The 16,577-nt window shown below is 44.9% G+C and overlaps 1 protein-coding gene across 2 annotated transcripts in view; it reads left to right on the top strand.

Moving 5' to 3' along the window:
* Window positions 1–16,577, top strand: part of ctdspla (CTD (carboxy-terminal domain, RNA polymerase II, polypeptide A) small phosphatase-like a) — a 35,340-nt gene that overhangs the window by 7,184 nt on the left and 11,579 nt on the right. The window contains exons 2-3 of one of the 2 annotated variants that reach the window (XM_030398666.1): window positions 12,959–13,125; window positions 14,476–14,508. In XM_030398666.1, coding sequence (XP_030254526.1) covers window positions 12,959–13,125; window positions 14,476–14,508 — 200 coding nt within the window. The remainder of the gene's footprint in view (window positions 1–12,958; window positions 13,126–14,475; window positions 14,509–16,577) is intronic. The other variant, XM_030398667.1, reaches the window with a different exon arrangement.

Genomic DNA, 16,577 nt, shown 5'->3' on the forward strand with positions numbered 1-16,577 from the left:
CTTTCTTCACTCCTACACTTGGCTGGCTGACTGTGAATACTTAAACCTTCAGTCAGAATTCAGTTTTAACTGGAAAAGAAAGAAAAAACTTCATCACACATCAGCCCTGAAGTCCCTTGGCTGAGCTTCAACATCCTTTTACTTTTTTTAATAAATCTTATATTGTGGATATACTGCCAGTGTATATAGATACCTTAGATCCACAGACGCTGCTACAATCTGGACGTATGGGCCTGGCTCTGACCGATGGTTCAAAAGGCACCAGATCAGCTTTACCTACCTGAGATCAGTTTACCGCATTATGTGGTAGAAGAAATATTCACGTTACATTTCTTTATCTTGCGTTATATGAAGCAATGTTAACGTCTTGGAAAAGCCTGTTTTCAGACAAAACAGCTTGGTGCACCACTGAAGCCAGGCTGCATGCGTATCCAGCCAACACGTGTAATTAATGAGAAAAATTGTGCAAAAGTTGTACATAATTACCACGGGAAAACTGTCAAGTCATGTCTAAGTAATGCTTATAAATTATATTAGACCGTTGGGCCTTAGCAGAGGTATGCGCTCTACTGAGTCCCATTCTAGTTGTTACTGTCTGATTGAGACCAGCAGAAATGACATCCTGTGTGTTTACAGTCTGACTGTGTTTGAGGTTTTACTCCTTGCCAGTAAATCTCATCATAAACATAAGTATTTACTCGCCAAAGCCAGCTTATTCCCCCCAAATATAAGAATATTTGGGTCTTTGCCGCCCAGAACTATTGAAAAGACATCAACGAGGCACCACAATAAACATCGCTGTAGTTGATCAGTCAACTCCACAATACATTGTGACTCTCTGAAACTAGTCCCAAACTAGTGCAATGTTTACTTCTGTATTATACTTAAAAATTGTATTTGCAGCAGTTAGTTTTATTGTGTTTGTGCTTGAGTTAGTGCATTTAGATCCTCAAACTCACATCCGGACATGTTCCTGTTTCTGTTCCTCTTCAGACTAGTTCCTGTGTGGAAGACCGGTCAGTGTGTTTGAGATGACAAGGTTTCATAAAAAAGTAATGGTTTGTGTCTGCACTGGGTTACTTTAGGTACATGTGCATTTTAATTGAGGTTGTTACCTCATTACATTAAAACTCGACATCTCTCTGCCCTCGATGAAGTATTTGCGAGCCCGATGGTTCGTTGGTTCTGCTGCACAGCCTGGTTTTTTGTTTTTTTTTCCTGGGCTCTCCTTTTATGTCTGTGTGCTTTGGAACATATGTTTGACGGCATTGTGGGGAAAGTTTTATGTTTGAATGTTGTCTCAAGTGTAGCTCATATGCTGCGGTTGCTTGTTTTGGAGCGAATACTGCTTCAAAATGTCCGCCGTGGGCTTTGACGAGACCGTTGCAGAAGGATTTTCTAGTAAATTCGTTATAAAACAAAAATGACATTCTGCCCGGTCAGTTGTGATTGCTCTTTAATAATGAAGTTTGTATTGATTGGAGTGAGAAAACAGAGCAAGATAGCAGTAGAAACTCCCATTTGTCTAAGTGGCTACATGGTCTTGTGTCCATTCTCAACTTTTGCCTTAATTGACTGCAGCTGTCAGTGACTTCCAGCTCGTCAAACTTCTCGTAATTGAGTTCAGAAGACAAACGACTGGCACTCTGGTTCCGTCTGGTGCGTGCCTGTCTTGTCGCTCTTCGACTCAAACGCGGGGCATTGTTGTGGGCTTACATCACTCTGCCTTTCCTGTATATCTTGACACATCGGCATTCGATGGCTGCGAATGAGTGGAGACCATTATGAATGCTCCAAAAGCCGCACTCCCTTTGGAGCCAAAAAAACAAGGACCGCCTGCCACACGGCCGCAGCAGCAGCAGCCTGGTCGCTGCTGCTCTGAAGCCTGTTTTCTGACGGGACTGTTGAGCATGACTCGAAACGCGCCGCGAGCTAGGATGAATCGAGCATCTGCTCAGGCAAACACACGTTGTCAAAACAGATCAATACAGTCAATGGAAGGTAGGGGTCAAGGAAGAAAGAGTGGAGGTGAAGGAGAAAAGTGCTCGCAGCAGCTGTGTGTCTCTTGGGCTGCAAGGCAGGTAGCCGGCCCGGCTCTGACAAGGCGATGGCCTTTCTGCATATTTTGCCCTCCTCTGGCTGGCATTCATCATCGGTAATTGGCTATCTAAAAGGGAGATCATGTTTTGTCCGTAAAGATTTTCTGTCACCCTTTTCCGAAGTATGTGTCCTGCCAGATTCAAGATGTTTGACAGAAGCGGCATAAAAGGTTTATGCATTTTTAAATAGGGGTAAGCAGATACACAAGGCTGTAAGAGACACATGAGGAATGCTTCTGCCTCTCCAGAGGTAAAAGGTGAATACTGTTTAACTGTGACTCTCAAGGGGCACTAAGTAGGAAATGCTGCGTGTGGACATGAAGAGATGAACGCCTCTCGGAGAGCAGAGGCATGGAGAAGTGTAGCAGCAGTGCACAAGCAGGGCACACACATGCTCGCACACACACACACACACACACACACGCGCACACACGCACACACACACACATGCACATACATAAATACCTGACCTACTTGTTTACTTCCCTTCCATCTGTAGCATGCAGCATTTTAATGAATCTGATTTGCTGAAAAACATTTGTTAACGTTCATGCGTAAGAACGACTTAAAGGGGCACGCCGCCAATTTCACACATTACTCTATGATGTCCTGTCTGTGGAGCCCCGTGGAGAAAATAACCCTGATGATGTCATTTTGATGACATCAGACCTTGAGTTAATTTTCTTTTAAGGACGTTTTCTTTTAAGGACGTGGTTATTTACCAGACAAGAATGAATCAACAGAATATCAACGAACAGTTGTGATGGTGTGTCAAAGACATCTATGTATCGTGCTAACCAGCTAGCTCTGACTCGCCCTGATTCATAATACAAGTTTGTAACTCAATAGGTGATAGTCTGACAGCCCTCCCTGCCCCCCCTGTTGTTTCAGCTGAGAACACAGTTTATTCAAACAAAACATAAACAGAATAAAACTCCACCGCTTCACCTGTGGCTGAAATAAATCCTCAATTCAGAGAAAGATGTGAAAATATTCTGACTCTACATGCTGTTTTTGAATGCTGCCAAGGCCCAACGCTCTTGTTCTTCTGCCGCCTCAAGCCTGTGCTTTCCCCGCCTGCAGTCTTTGTCATCCCGGAGCTGCTTTAAATCGTATCGTTACTGTATCCTAAGTCAACAGAATGACCTCCAGTAGTCTTGTGATGCTTGCTGTGGTAGTCGGTGTCCCCGGTGTTACAGGGTGGTCAGGCAAACACCTATCACATTACTTGCCCCTACCGTCCTTACTACAGGCATTTACTTTGTGTAACAGCGGGGCCAGCAGCAGAGTCGCAGCATGAGTCGACTTGCTAACGGCAGCTAGTTGTTACGGCAAAAAAAAAAAGCTACAAGAAGCAGCAGGCTATAGTGAGCAGCAGTTGGCGGTTACTCTGATGATATGCCGCCCCCTTTTTGTTAAGAGCGACCTTCCACAGGAGGCTAATCTTTACACATTGCACCTTGTAAGGAAAAGATAATGGAGGACCCAGGGGGTTTTTTTGCGCTTTGACCACTTGTTTTTTAAAGCTGTTCCTAAATTTTACGGAAGATCAATACGGAATTGCTGGAGTTCCCCTTAAAATTCCACTCTAGCTGCGCACCGGATCAACTTTCCTGGATCAATTTTACAGCTGCACGGGCACCATCTCCGGGGTCAGCAAGTGTACGAGCCTGGAGACGGGCCTTTAATTTCATCTGACATTAATTCTTTTAACGTGTTTTTTTTTTTTTCAGCCAACAGACAGGCGAGGAGGATTTCCCATCAGTCACTGAGCCTCTGGCACTGAGCGCGCAGTTGTGGATGAGGATATAAAAAAAGATATATAAATAATGAACTGCCGCAGCCCCAAACAACGTGGGCTGTGTTGCTGCTGGTTGCGTAACTCCGGCAGAATAGTCAGATCTCCCTCATTATTTCTCCCTGAGCTCTCAGTGGGTTAATTCCCCCGCGCTTGTCATCTCCTTCATTTCGAGAAGCAGCAGCAGCAGCAGCCCTCGTCCCCTGGGGGGCTGCAGGCAGGCTGGCACCGCCACCACAGCGCCCACGCCACTATACAGCTGAGGCAGGAAGGCAGGGGCAGACCCACCCACGTCTCTGTGTCAGGGTTCACTGAAGCACCGCGGACAATTAGTACCTTGCACAACATGTTTGCCAACTGAGTATTTTATATCTAAATCTCAGCAAGCCGCGTTTTGACGTATTCAAGCGAGCGAATGTCAGTTACATAAGGTCACGTAGGATGCATACGTGTATATGAATCCTCCTGGATAAGTAGGGAAATAAAAACCAGAAGGGCAGCTGAGGGTCAGTCAGTGTGACTAAAGGCATCTGCTAGTACCGAGTGTACCTCCAAGCCAGTCATTTTCACCCTGGTCTCAGCTGTCCGTGCTGGGAAGTAAGGAGGCTTAGTGGGAGTTTATTTTATCATACTGTGCTATTATTGCCTTAATGGCCTCACACATAACCCACCGAGGGCCTCGACACAGAGAACACACACAGGCTGAACTGTCAGGCTCAGCTCAGCAAACGCCACCTAACTCCACTCAGCTGTTTGGATTTACTTTTGTGTGTGTGTGTGTGTGTGTGTGTGTGTGTGTAAGCAGACACATGTTCAAGTGTTTCGCAAAGCAGATGCTCTTTGGTGTAAATATTGTTTTGGAAGCTGATCTGTTGTAATTATCATCACCTCTCTTGGGTTGGATTGTCTCTCTCTCTCTCTCTCTAACTCTCTCTGTGGAAACGATCAATAATCTGTGTCTGGTGAACAGCGACAGAACTCGGTGTATTTAAAACTCAGTGCTTTAACAATTACTTGACTAATCGATGAGTTGATGGACAGAAAATGGAGTGACTCGCTGTAGCTTGCTTGGTGTAAAGGGGCTGGGCTTGAGCTAGATGCCAAATGGCCGAACTGGATCCTGATGTGTGTGAATGACACTACGGAAGTCGCTTCTGACAAAATCATCTGTTAAACATTACAATGTTCGGTAGGAATTTAAATGCAGGGCTCCACGCTCACCTTTCAGATTGGCTGCATAATTTAGGTGCACCCAATAATCCATTTTAACTTACCTTCTCAAGACATTGTGTGCTGCTTCTTGTTGTTTTTATAGCATTTTAAATTGAACATTTGGCAGTTTTAGGCGACATCTCCTTAAACATTAACATGGGCTGTTAGCCAAATAATTAATTATAAAGCTGGAACTGAAGATCTGTGAGCTTTTAAAGCTGTGTTTGGAGCTTAATGCTAACGCGCTCACAACGTCAATATTTATGGTACGCGCTGAAGTACCCAGGTATTATGTGGGCCATGTTCACCATCTTAGTTTAGCATCTTAGCATGCTAGTTTTACTAATTAGCACTGAGCAAAGAGTGCAATGAAGGTAACAAAAATGCTAGATGTAAAGTAGGGACCACCAGTGTTTTTTTAATTCATCTTGAAGGCAACATGAAGGTCCAGGTTCAATGGCCGACCATTCAACAGTGGTGGACCACCAGACGGGCATTTATATCCACAAAGACCTGCCGTTAGATTTCAGCTGGGTGAGGATTGTATGTAGTGTTAATTTGAATATCTTATTTTGTTTTGGACTGTAAATCAACCAAGACAAGACATTTTAAGAAGGATGGCTCATTTTGAAATTGAATTAATAAATCTTGTTTTAGCTTTAGAATACGTAAGATGAAAGTGTTTTCTTTCTTAGCCTTATCCCATTTTGAGTATATACAGTGTGTTACTGCAGGGATTCCTTCCACACCGTTATATTGCTGACATAGTGCACAGCAAGGACTTCCCTCTCACTGCTGTCTGTTGCTTTTAGTTATAGTGGTGTATAAAAACAGCTTCTCCTTCAGGTGCTCACTCTGACTCTGTGTGTTGTCAACTCAAGGCGTTATGGATCCCAAGCTGCAGGCTAACGGTGGATAACCTGTCGGTGTATGTGTGTGTGTGTAGAGTCCCCGTTCTGCTTTCTGGCTGCAGACGAATAAGTATTTTATCTCACATGGTGTTATATAAGCCCTAGACAGCTGGTCCAACTTTTAATGCAAACGCCCGGCACTCAAACTCTCTGTGAAAGGAGGAGGAAGAATAATCTGTGATCTCATGCCCACTGCCCGAAGCCGTGAGAGTTCTAGCATGTCATTTTTGGCCGTTGGTGTCCCCTTGCCATGATGTTCTCACCGTGTCATGTTTTTTAGTTAAACGGTATCTTTGTATAGCAGACATAGTGTAGAAATCCCTCTGGCTCCTGGCTGTTTTATTTTAGTGTATGTTAAGTACCCGGCTGCGCCATATAAAACCAGCCTGCTTTCCATCTGAATTATTTAAGCTACTCCTTCACATGGGCCGTTCTCACATTTTACCTTCATGCCCCCCCGGGTACTGTACACTTTACCTGCCTGGCTGGGCACCTAACTGCTGCCGGAGAGGACTTCAAGGTCCGTCACACAGGCACTGCTAATATATACGAGGATGATTTCAGCTTCATACAACTTTGTAGTTGTGGCCATCATTCCTGTCGTTCATAACCAGTGTTGGGTAGTTAGGTAGGACTGATGATTAATTTCATGAATAGTTCAATCAATCCTTTAAATGTCTTTAAATGCTTCTTCTTGGTAAACAAACAGTCAAAGACCCCAAAACTCTGACTCTGCAGCAGTTCCAGCTTTATAATCACTCTGACTGAGTTAGCCAGGCTAAGCTAGCGTCAACGTGATGCTGATGACGGCTTTGAGCTGTTATTGCTTGAGTTGCTATTCTTGCCACTCCGACCTAGTCTTGTTTTAGTTTTGGATAAGTGTGAGCTGCTATTTTTTTACTGTCCCTACACTAACGCTAGCTGTTGTCGGTCAATACTTCCTTATCGTCGGCTGGGTACTTGTGAAACAACATTGTCCCATTTTCTTATTCTTCATGTGTTTAATACAGAAGAATTGACATTTGGATGAAGGTGAGGATTCAAAGTTGTGTTCGGAGGACTGAGGGAGATGTTAGCGAACAGTCGGACCAGTTGACCTCTCCTTAAAGAGAGGAAAGATAAACACCAGTGACTTCAAAGTTGTCTTACACACACAATGCTAGCTAGTTGCCGTTAGCTGTGCCTACATTTGGTGGCCTTTGGTTGAGGAGGGGACTTCTCTGGAGTGCTCAGTTACTTTCAGTTAGCCAGGCTAAGCTAACATTGCCGTTATGGCTTTGAGCTGAAACACAACACAGTGCTTGACTTCTGTTCATTTTTGATTCTTGCCACTACCCTGCACCTGTTACACTGTAAAAGTATTTTTTTTAAGTTAATGCTAAGCTAACATTAGCTTTTGATGGTAGCAGTAAATACCTCCTTAAAGGTTCTTGTGAAACAACATTGTCTCATTTTCTTGTCCTACATGTTTGATGCTGAAGAATTTTTTCAATGAGTATGTAATGAGTAGTTTTGCTTGTACAAAAAGTGTCAATTACTTTTTTTAGTTTGTGAATGCTCAGACATTGCTGAAAGTAGTTTGACAGGGCAAGAGATTAATTAAAAGATAATGCTGAAATTTGTGGTGGTTTGCCTTACGTACTTTCTGTATTTGTGCGTGCATACAGACATCGTTAAACTCTGACCAGATACAAGCGGTTAAGGTCAAAAATTTCCCACCATTTTTGCACAGCAGACCATTTTTATACTGATTATTTAGTCTCAGACCAGCCAACCTGGCGGGAGTGATGAGGAGAACTGCAGCACAAATTTCAAGTTATTTACTGCAGAAACACCCTACGATAGCCTGTAAAGTTATATGGTTATTAATCGGCTTTTTCTGCCAGATTCGTATGATTTGGTAGTGAATGTTATGAGGTTCATGGCCTGGGGGTTTGGAACTTCTGGTTTAGTTAATCTGTCTGAACCGTTGCCCTGTTTAAAACCAGTGTGAACATTTTGTGTTTATTGCCCATTTATCTGACTTCATTGTAGCTGTGCTGTTATCTTCCCAGATCTCAGCAATTAACGTGGTGAGCACAATGTTCATAACTAATAGAAATAGCGGCCTAAGGAATAAAAATGAGACCCAAGTTGTAATAAACATGAATTAACCTTTATTTGCCTTTTTTTTCGCTGGGGAGCATTTGGCTCAGGAGTGATGAATGTCCTGACATAAACCTTTGAGACTTTATCCCCTGTAAAGAGATAACCGGCAGCTAAACTTAAATGTACGGTCATATTTTCAAAATGTGGCATGTTTTTGTTTTGGCTGCTCGCAGACTTTATGTGCTTTTAAAGCGACGGTGAAGGAGGCCACCTCGAAAGTATCGAGGCTAAGCCGGGGGATCATATTCCCTCTCAGAGCTTGGCATTATTCCACGCTGCGGGTCACGGGGTGATTATCTCTTCCTGTCAGGAATGCTGAGAATTTCCTGCGTTTTCTCCCTCTTCCGGCCTTGTTAGTGGTTGCGCCTGAACATGTGACAGAGAGCCTGGCTGGGCTCTGATTGACTGCTGAGCCCTCTACAGTATCTGTTACCTAACGTTCGGCACAAGCGTTGACACAGGCGCTGCCTTAAAGGGCTGAGCTCACATCAAGGGAATATGCTGATCGAATGCAGTGTATTCAGTGGGTAAATAATGTGCACCTGCTCGGAGGAGGCTAACACAGTATGTCTCGCCCTGCTTTTTGTCAGATAAAACCACATGGGCGCACCACCCTTTACCTACATTAAACTGAGGCGTATCCCTTCTCTGGGTGCTTTTGTGTGTCGTTTGACTGATTTTTTTACCCTCTTGTTGTTCAGTTGTGGTTCCTTCCCATAATGTCTCCCGCGTTCCTGGCGACTAACGTTGCACTTTAACCTTCTGCTGTTATTCTCAGGCCATGACGAAAGAGGCGTTACTATGCAGGGCGAGCTGACTCCCAGTCGCATACCTGAGCAAGGACACCGAAAGCCAAAAGTTTCTGGGTCGGTCTGTTTGTTGATCACAGCACACGTGGCTCTTTGCCTAAACATGTGAACATATGCTGTGTGTATATGTGAGTGTGTGTGTGTCTGTGTGTGTGTGTGTGTGTGTGCATGGGTGTGTGTGTGGGTGTGTGTGTGTGTTCTCGGTCTCCGGCAGCAGTCAACTCTCAGCTATGTTGTTTGTGTCAAAGGGAGAAAGGAAAGCTCTGTTTGTGTAGGGTGGTGGTGCAGGAGGGGGTGGAGTAAGAATCAGACCCAAGTATAGGCTGTCTCGCCACAGTAACTCTCCCCACCCATTCTACGCCCTTCTCTCCCCCCCCCCCCAAGCTCCCTCTCCTTTCTCTCTCTCTCTCTGTCTCCCGCGCTCCCACCTGCTTTTTTTTTTTTTTTCCGGAGGCGGTCGTTCGGGGCAGCGGACCAGGGCGGGAAAATGTAGACAGGCCTCAAAATGGAGGAAGAATGACATCAAAGTGGTTGAGGCCAACTTTGGGGGGAGAGCGAGGGAGGGAGGGAGGAGGCCTCCGGGTCCCTGCAACAAACTGGAAACTTACTGTGTTCAAGGGTCCGACCATTTAAAATCACAACACTTTCTTCTTTTCTTCGAGATTTGCTGCCACTCCCGGTGAAGTGAATGAAGTTTGTTTGCTACAACTACAGCGACGTGACATTGTTCCTGGACATTGTTGCGGTTACCATTTTTAATGTCATGACTGTTAATTAATCATTTACTAATCAATCAGTCGAATTCTGTAATAGTCACATCATCTTTTCTGGAGCTAACGGTGGAAGGAAGGAACTAAGGAGTGAGACGTCTCGCTCGTTGTCGAAAGTTGCATGTACGTAGTTCCGAAAAGGTGGCTTGAAACATCTTTTACTCAAATCTCTATTTCAATTTCGGCGCTGACTGAGTGATGTCTGCGCGCCGCTTGAACAGAGACGGATGGAAAAGTGTCAACGAGCCAGCTGCCTTAACTTCAGCCCGCCCAGCAACATCGCGCCTGACGGGGGGGAATGATCGTGTTCCCGTCACATCCGATGCAGGCGCTGTGAAAGGGGTTTCACCATTTACGTTTTGTCTGTTTTGTCTAACCTACAGTCTTAAAACCAACGATATTTACTTTGCAGGAAGAAAAGCTGCAAATCTTGAATTCGCTTGATTGACTGGCGATTAATTCACTCTCAAAATTATAACTGATTGATTTCCTGTCGGTGGTTGATGGGACTGATTTTCACAGCTCCCCCCTCCCGGAGGATGGAGGCTCATGATTAATCTATAAAGCGTTTGTAAATTATTTATGAACCAATGATAAAGACATACGACACTTATAAACCTCAACGAAAGAAAATGGTGCCATTTATGCATCCAAAGCCGTGAGTAACACAAACAACGTCGCCTCAATATGAAGACTTTAGCAACTGTGCGTATGATAGGTGACATGGGGTTAATGCTTTCAGCCTGTTGTGTTGTTCTTTTGCCTAATTAGATGAATTCCTGTCATGCCTCAACAATTAATGCCTCATCTGTAAGTAACAGTAAACATACAGGTTTACTCGGCATGTCCGCAGACGGAGAGAAGTATACTAGTCAGAGAACTGTTATCAGTCTTTCCTACCAGCAGCGAGTGCATCAAGCCTACGTGGGCAGAACATATCCTCCCATCACCACGCAGGTTATAGTAACACAGCATGTTGCCTTCCTGTTCCCACCGTATAGTGGTGTTTGTTTACCCGAAGTGCAGCCGCTCGGTGGAACTTCTCCCATGGAAGAGGGGAAAGATCCACAGCGAGCGTTGGAACTACAAAAGCGGAGGAGAGAACAAAGAAGACGAACTGCCCGCAGCCTGTCAGATCCAGTCGGAGCAAAAACCCGAGGATAGTTCCCTGGCATCAATCTGAAGCCTCTCAGAAACAGGAGCGGGCTGCAAACAGCCTCAGCATGCATGGCTAACTGTGCTGCCTGTGTCACACGGCTGTATGAACACGTTAACAAGACAGCAGCAAACAGGGACACTGTGTGACGGCTGCTCCGAGGCACCAAAAAACGATGATTCCCGGAGTCAGCGCGTGGACACTTCAAAGTCCTGCGCAGATTTTCGGATTTTCCACGCCTGAAAATTACCTTTAAAGCAATTAAACTGGCAGAATTTCTACCTTTCGGAGGACCTCGAGATAATTGCAATGTCAGATTTCAGCCTTTGTTGCCGGCGCTGCCCAAATTTCTATTTTTATCCGCTCGCAGACAGAAAATATAAAAATCATAATCCGCGATGGAGCATTAATCGAGGCCTACAGACCACTGGAGTCTGCTCGTTTCTCCTCTGTCAGTGTGAAAGTAGGCCACTGGCTTCAGAGACAGTGAAGGCGGAATGATGTAACCGGGGACCTATATGTGTATGTTGTTATCTCCTTGGAGCTCTGCAGCACTCGGCCACTGATCAGCGGTATTGCCGAGCATATGAATCTCGTTTTCATTATTGTCAAACACAGTCAAATAATAGAAATGGTTTAAGATAGCTGTTTAAAATACAGACTTTACCGTACGTAGACAGTGGTTGTCAGGCTCCTCTTAATGTGAAATTATAAGACTTTCTTTCTTCCTTTTTCTGCCACTTCTCTTTCCGAAAGTATATGATTAGAATACGTCTATCTCATGCTCTCTTTTCTTTCTTGATGTTAATTAAGTGGACTACCCTCCCACAGGGCACTCTGACGGTGGCTATTTTTGTCCCCGTGCTCCCTGTCGCATGAACCGATGCCTCACTGTGTTGTACAACATACATCTCAGCGACTTTTGTCACGATAATGCGATGATTCATGCGAGACACAGTCCGTCTGCAGCTCTGAGCATCACTTCGGCCTTTTTTTTTTTTTCTCTCCGAGGATGCTTTACATGAACACAAAGGCTTTTAAACATATTATAGCAGCTCTCAACAGGCGAAAAAACAGTGCTTGAGTCAAAATCAGAGGCCAGTTTTTGTTGTTGGTACATTTACTTGAATGATGCTTGTGTTACACGAGAATTCCCATTCCATGATCCTTCATACTTCTACTAGTTTGACAGCTATAATATTTGTATTCAAAAAGTAAGAATAAAAGAGTCAAAGAATCCATTTCAAGATTCAGATACATACTATTAATCATTTATCATAGGATAATACTCAGTGGAGATAGTTTTTCGGTACAGATATCTTTTTGTTTTGCTGATTGTGGATCTGGTTTTTTCCTGGAGTCTGTTAACTTATTGTGTAGCTCTGGTTACGTCTGGTTTTCTTGTGGTTCCAGTCCTGCAGTCTATGAGCTGTAGTTTCCCCCGGGAAACCTCTTTAGTCACCTTCCCGGTCTTCTGCTGCTTCTCTCTGGGTTTTGTCCAATGGTAACAAAATCTGCGATTGTCACAAAAATTGTCTAAAATTTGGATTATTAGGAGGGATCCAAGCTGGCCGTTTCCCTCGTTTCCAGTCTAAGCTCAGCTAACCGTCTACTAGCTGTACTATTCGTATTTTTTTTGGCCTTTCATGGCTTTATTGAAAGGACAGCTGAGGAGATGACAGGAAACGGGGGGGGGGGGGGGGGTGTGACACTCAGCAAAGGGCCACAGGTCAGACTCGAACCCAGCGAGGATGAGACCTCTGTTCAGGGGACGTTCGCTCTACCAGCTGAGCTACTGTGCGCCCCAAAGCTGTACATCTTCAACACAAAAATGAGAATGGTATTGATCATCTTAAAATACTTTTCGCGCACGAGAAGGAAAAAAAGTACATTTCCTAAAATTTCAACAACCCGTAGCATTGTCAGTGCAGGACTTCTACTTGTGCTTTTGCTCCTTCAGTAAAAACATCTCGATAGGCTCCTTCCTCCACCGCTGGCCGACATATGCAAAGCAGCCTAACCCCTGTTTTTTCTTTCTTTCATTATCTCCTCCAGTCTCCCAGTCCAACAGCAGCCTAAAGAAGCACCGGAGCCGGAGCATTTTCAGCCCCTTCTTCTGCTGCTTCCGCAACTACAATGACTACCACGTGGAGACGCCACCCTCCAACAACAAGACACTTTCTCTGCCCCCGCCGCCAGAGGAGAATGGCAGTCCTCCCAAGGTGAAGCTTATGTTTTTTTTTCTCATACATCATACTTGGCCAGAGTCCAAATTACATACCATTTGCATCTACATGACCCGCTGGGAATGAGTTAATACGAGACAGGAACATCCCGGTTTGACTCGAGAGAGACACAGTAACGAGTCACATTTCTTTGGTTTCTGCTGCGGAGGGCTTTTTAGGGTTTGCCTTTTCCTGCAGAGAGTCGAGGCTGAGGCGCTGCGCAGCCCTCGCCGAGCTCCCCTCCACAAATTTTTCCAGCTGCTTCAAACCCGCTGAACCCAGAGGTTGTTTACCATCCACTGCTTGAAAATACGGGCTCGCTTCCCATCTTGCATTCTTCGATAGCTGCCTACGCACACAACCGCACACACGAAATAACACACAGGGCGCGCTGAGAGAGGCTCAAAAGACACACGCGCACGCTCTTTGTAAGCGCATGCTCGCAAGGGCTTGCACAAGTCCATGGCAACCCATGTGCACACACACACACACACACACACACACACACACACACACACACACACGTACTTGCTGCTTCTTTAATCCTCATAAAGTGGGCCTTGTGTGTGTCCGGTGTGATGGATTGCCTGGCACCCACACCTCCCCCTCTCTCTCACACACACTCTGACCAGTGTAGTGAGGATGTGTGAAGCAAACGTTCTGGCCCCCTGGAAAAAAAGGCGCCAACCCCCCCCCCCCCCCCCCCCCCGAGCTCCTCCGCAAACACGGTGCTCGGCTGCCAACACAGGTACACGGAGACGCTATAAATGGAGCGGGGTCGTCTCACATTTCACACTCCTGTTTACCTGTAAATGTCTCTCGCTCAGGGGAGGAATGTGTGGCCCCATCACAGACGCCCGTGCATGTGGTCAGCCGCTGACCCGCTCCGGACCCCCTTTTTCATCGACGAGCAATGTTCCCGTTAATCTGGAGTGAACCTGGCGAACCTTGCCATAAAAAGCCTTGTTATAGTGCTGGGGCTGTTTTTTTTTGTTTTTTTTCGAAGCTGGGTCCACGCCACGGTCCCTCCCAGCAGTGTACTGTTGCTGGATTTCTGGCCAGTTGTATTTGTTACTATGGCAGCTCTGTTTGTTTTCCAGCGGGTTGTTCTCACTTTCTATCACGGTGTGTGTACTATATGTCCCTCTTTCTCTTTCTCTTTCTGTCTCCCTCTTTTGCCTCCCTGTGCATTTGTGCGATAGGATTATTGACGCTGTCGATTTCTCTCTTGCTAAAGATTTTTTCTTTTCTTTTGCCCTTCTGCTTCTTTTTCTTGTTTTTATCCACCCGGTTTCTCTTTAAATCTCTCTCTCTCTTTTTCTCTCTCTCTCTGTTTGTTTTCTCCAGTGTGACCAGGTCCAGGTCATTCCCATCCCCAGTGTATGTATTATTATCTTTCATTTTTCTTCATCTCGCTCCATCACAGTCACCTCCCCTCCCCTCCCCCCTCCGCTTGCTGCGCTTCATCACTCTGGCTGCATGTGGATGTTGACACAAAGGTGATTTTTTTCTTTTTCTTTGCTCTCAGATGTAATTTTGGCACCCTCCCCATTCTGATCACCGTCCGGCTCTCAGCTCTTCGCTTTGTGCTGCCCACCCCTCGGCTTATTATCATATGATTTATTCATCCTCTCTCATGTGTTTTTTCTGATCACTGGAACAGAACATGAGATTGATTTTTCTTATTAGATCAATTATATTGAATCTCAGACCTTTACAGGCGCAGTCTGGATCAACAAACGGACAACCTCGCCCTTTTAAAGCACTCGATTAAATTAGGTATTTGTCTGTATTGAGAAAGATTACATTGTGATTCTGTGCTCAGTGGTCAATGGACTTCTGTTAGTCCATTAGGAGGGGGGCTCGGTTTCCACGAGCTGTAGTCCTCAGACGTTCACCAGACAGGGGGAATTTGTCTGATCCCGTCTTTGTTTGTGCTGAAACTGCATTTCATTTAGCTATTTTGGAATCTATGCGGTCCTGTGGTTTCTCTGTAATTTAGGATATTCACACTCTCAGCTTCCAACAATCGCAGCCAAGCTTTAAACTACACCACGCAGCAGACACCTCCCTTTCAATGGCAGGAAGCGCATGTGGCGACGAGGTCTGCTCTTGCGCGTTGTAATGCTGGCCAGGACTGGGGCGAGGATGACTTAAATAACTCGAGCTGACCTGGGCAGGTGACGGTCTGCGTCACCCTCGACTGTATCGCGGTCACAATGCCACATCACAAAGCACCAAAGGAACCAAAAGCTCATCACAAACATGTAAAGACACACGAGTGCGCCAGTACTACATAACATTTATGGCCTCTGCTCGATCTTTTGGTTGCATCTCATGGTCTTCATCAGTGGATGGCATCTGGTCATAAATAATTATTAATGAATATAATCACAGTAAGTGTTTTGTAATACATTAAATACATTAAGCATAAAGTGTTACAGCCATTAAGCCCTTGATTATGGCTTTGATTACCCCATATTCCTATTATTCTGCCCATATAATCCCCGACACATATTAAAAGAGGGCTCTAATTAATTCTTCAAATTCCAATTTTTGAGCACTTAAAAATCGTGCCCACTCTGCTCTGATTGGTCGGTGAACACACGCTTCCAGTTAGCAACACAACTTAAAAACCGCACAAGTTAGATGAGGAACATGATAGCCCCGGTCTCACTACCAAGCAGTGATGTTTACAGCTTTGTTGTGTTAGCAAGCTAGCTGCTAGGCTACTACATTTGAACACAGTCTCCAAGCAAATAAATTTGTGCAGATTGACCGTTACATTTTTGACACATACGTAGCTCTGTCGATAACTTCAGGGCACCTCTGTCGAGCACACTTCCTATGTAAAAAACAAAGTTAATGCTGACTGAGCAGGTGCTACTGTGTTATTACAAACATAAGTAAAGACAAGTAAATTTCCCCGATGTGGGATAAATAAAAGTCTAAAGTCTAAAGATAAAAAGCAACAGGAACAGTCCCTTCCATCTAACCTACCGCTCATTGTTGAGCCACATGGATCGGGAGAAGCCACATTAGCCAAACGTCACACGACTGATTCAACGGGCTGAGCTACAGAACAAACAGTAAAGCAACATAAAACTTTGCAAAGCGTACAGTTTCCAGGTTTGTAGTTGGGTCGCAGACAGCCAGTATAGAGATAATCTGGAGCTTGTACAGGCAGACGAGACTAGAGACGAGACGTCAGGACCAGTGTTTTCTGAGCTCCTGTTGGTGCAGACTTCAGGCTTTTTAACTCTTTAACATGTCTCCTCTAACACAAGCTGGATTCTTCAAATTAAGATACATCTAAATTATGTGGAAATATTTTGTCAGCCGTTGTTGTAGAATTGATCATTTTTCTTTCCGGCAGACAAACATGTTTCTCACCATCTGTTTGTTAGCTTTTTCTCTCCGTAAGCATGATCCACTGTGGTTTAGAGCTG

Source organism: Sparus aurata, chromosome 19 (assembly GCF_900880675.1).
Source record: "Sparus aurata chromosome 19, fSpaAur1.1, whole genome shotgun sequence".
NCBI lineage: Eukaryota > Metazoa > Chordata > Actinopteri > Spariformes > Sparidae > Sparus > Sparus aurata.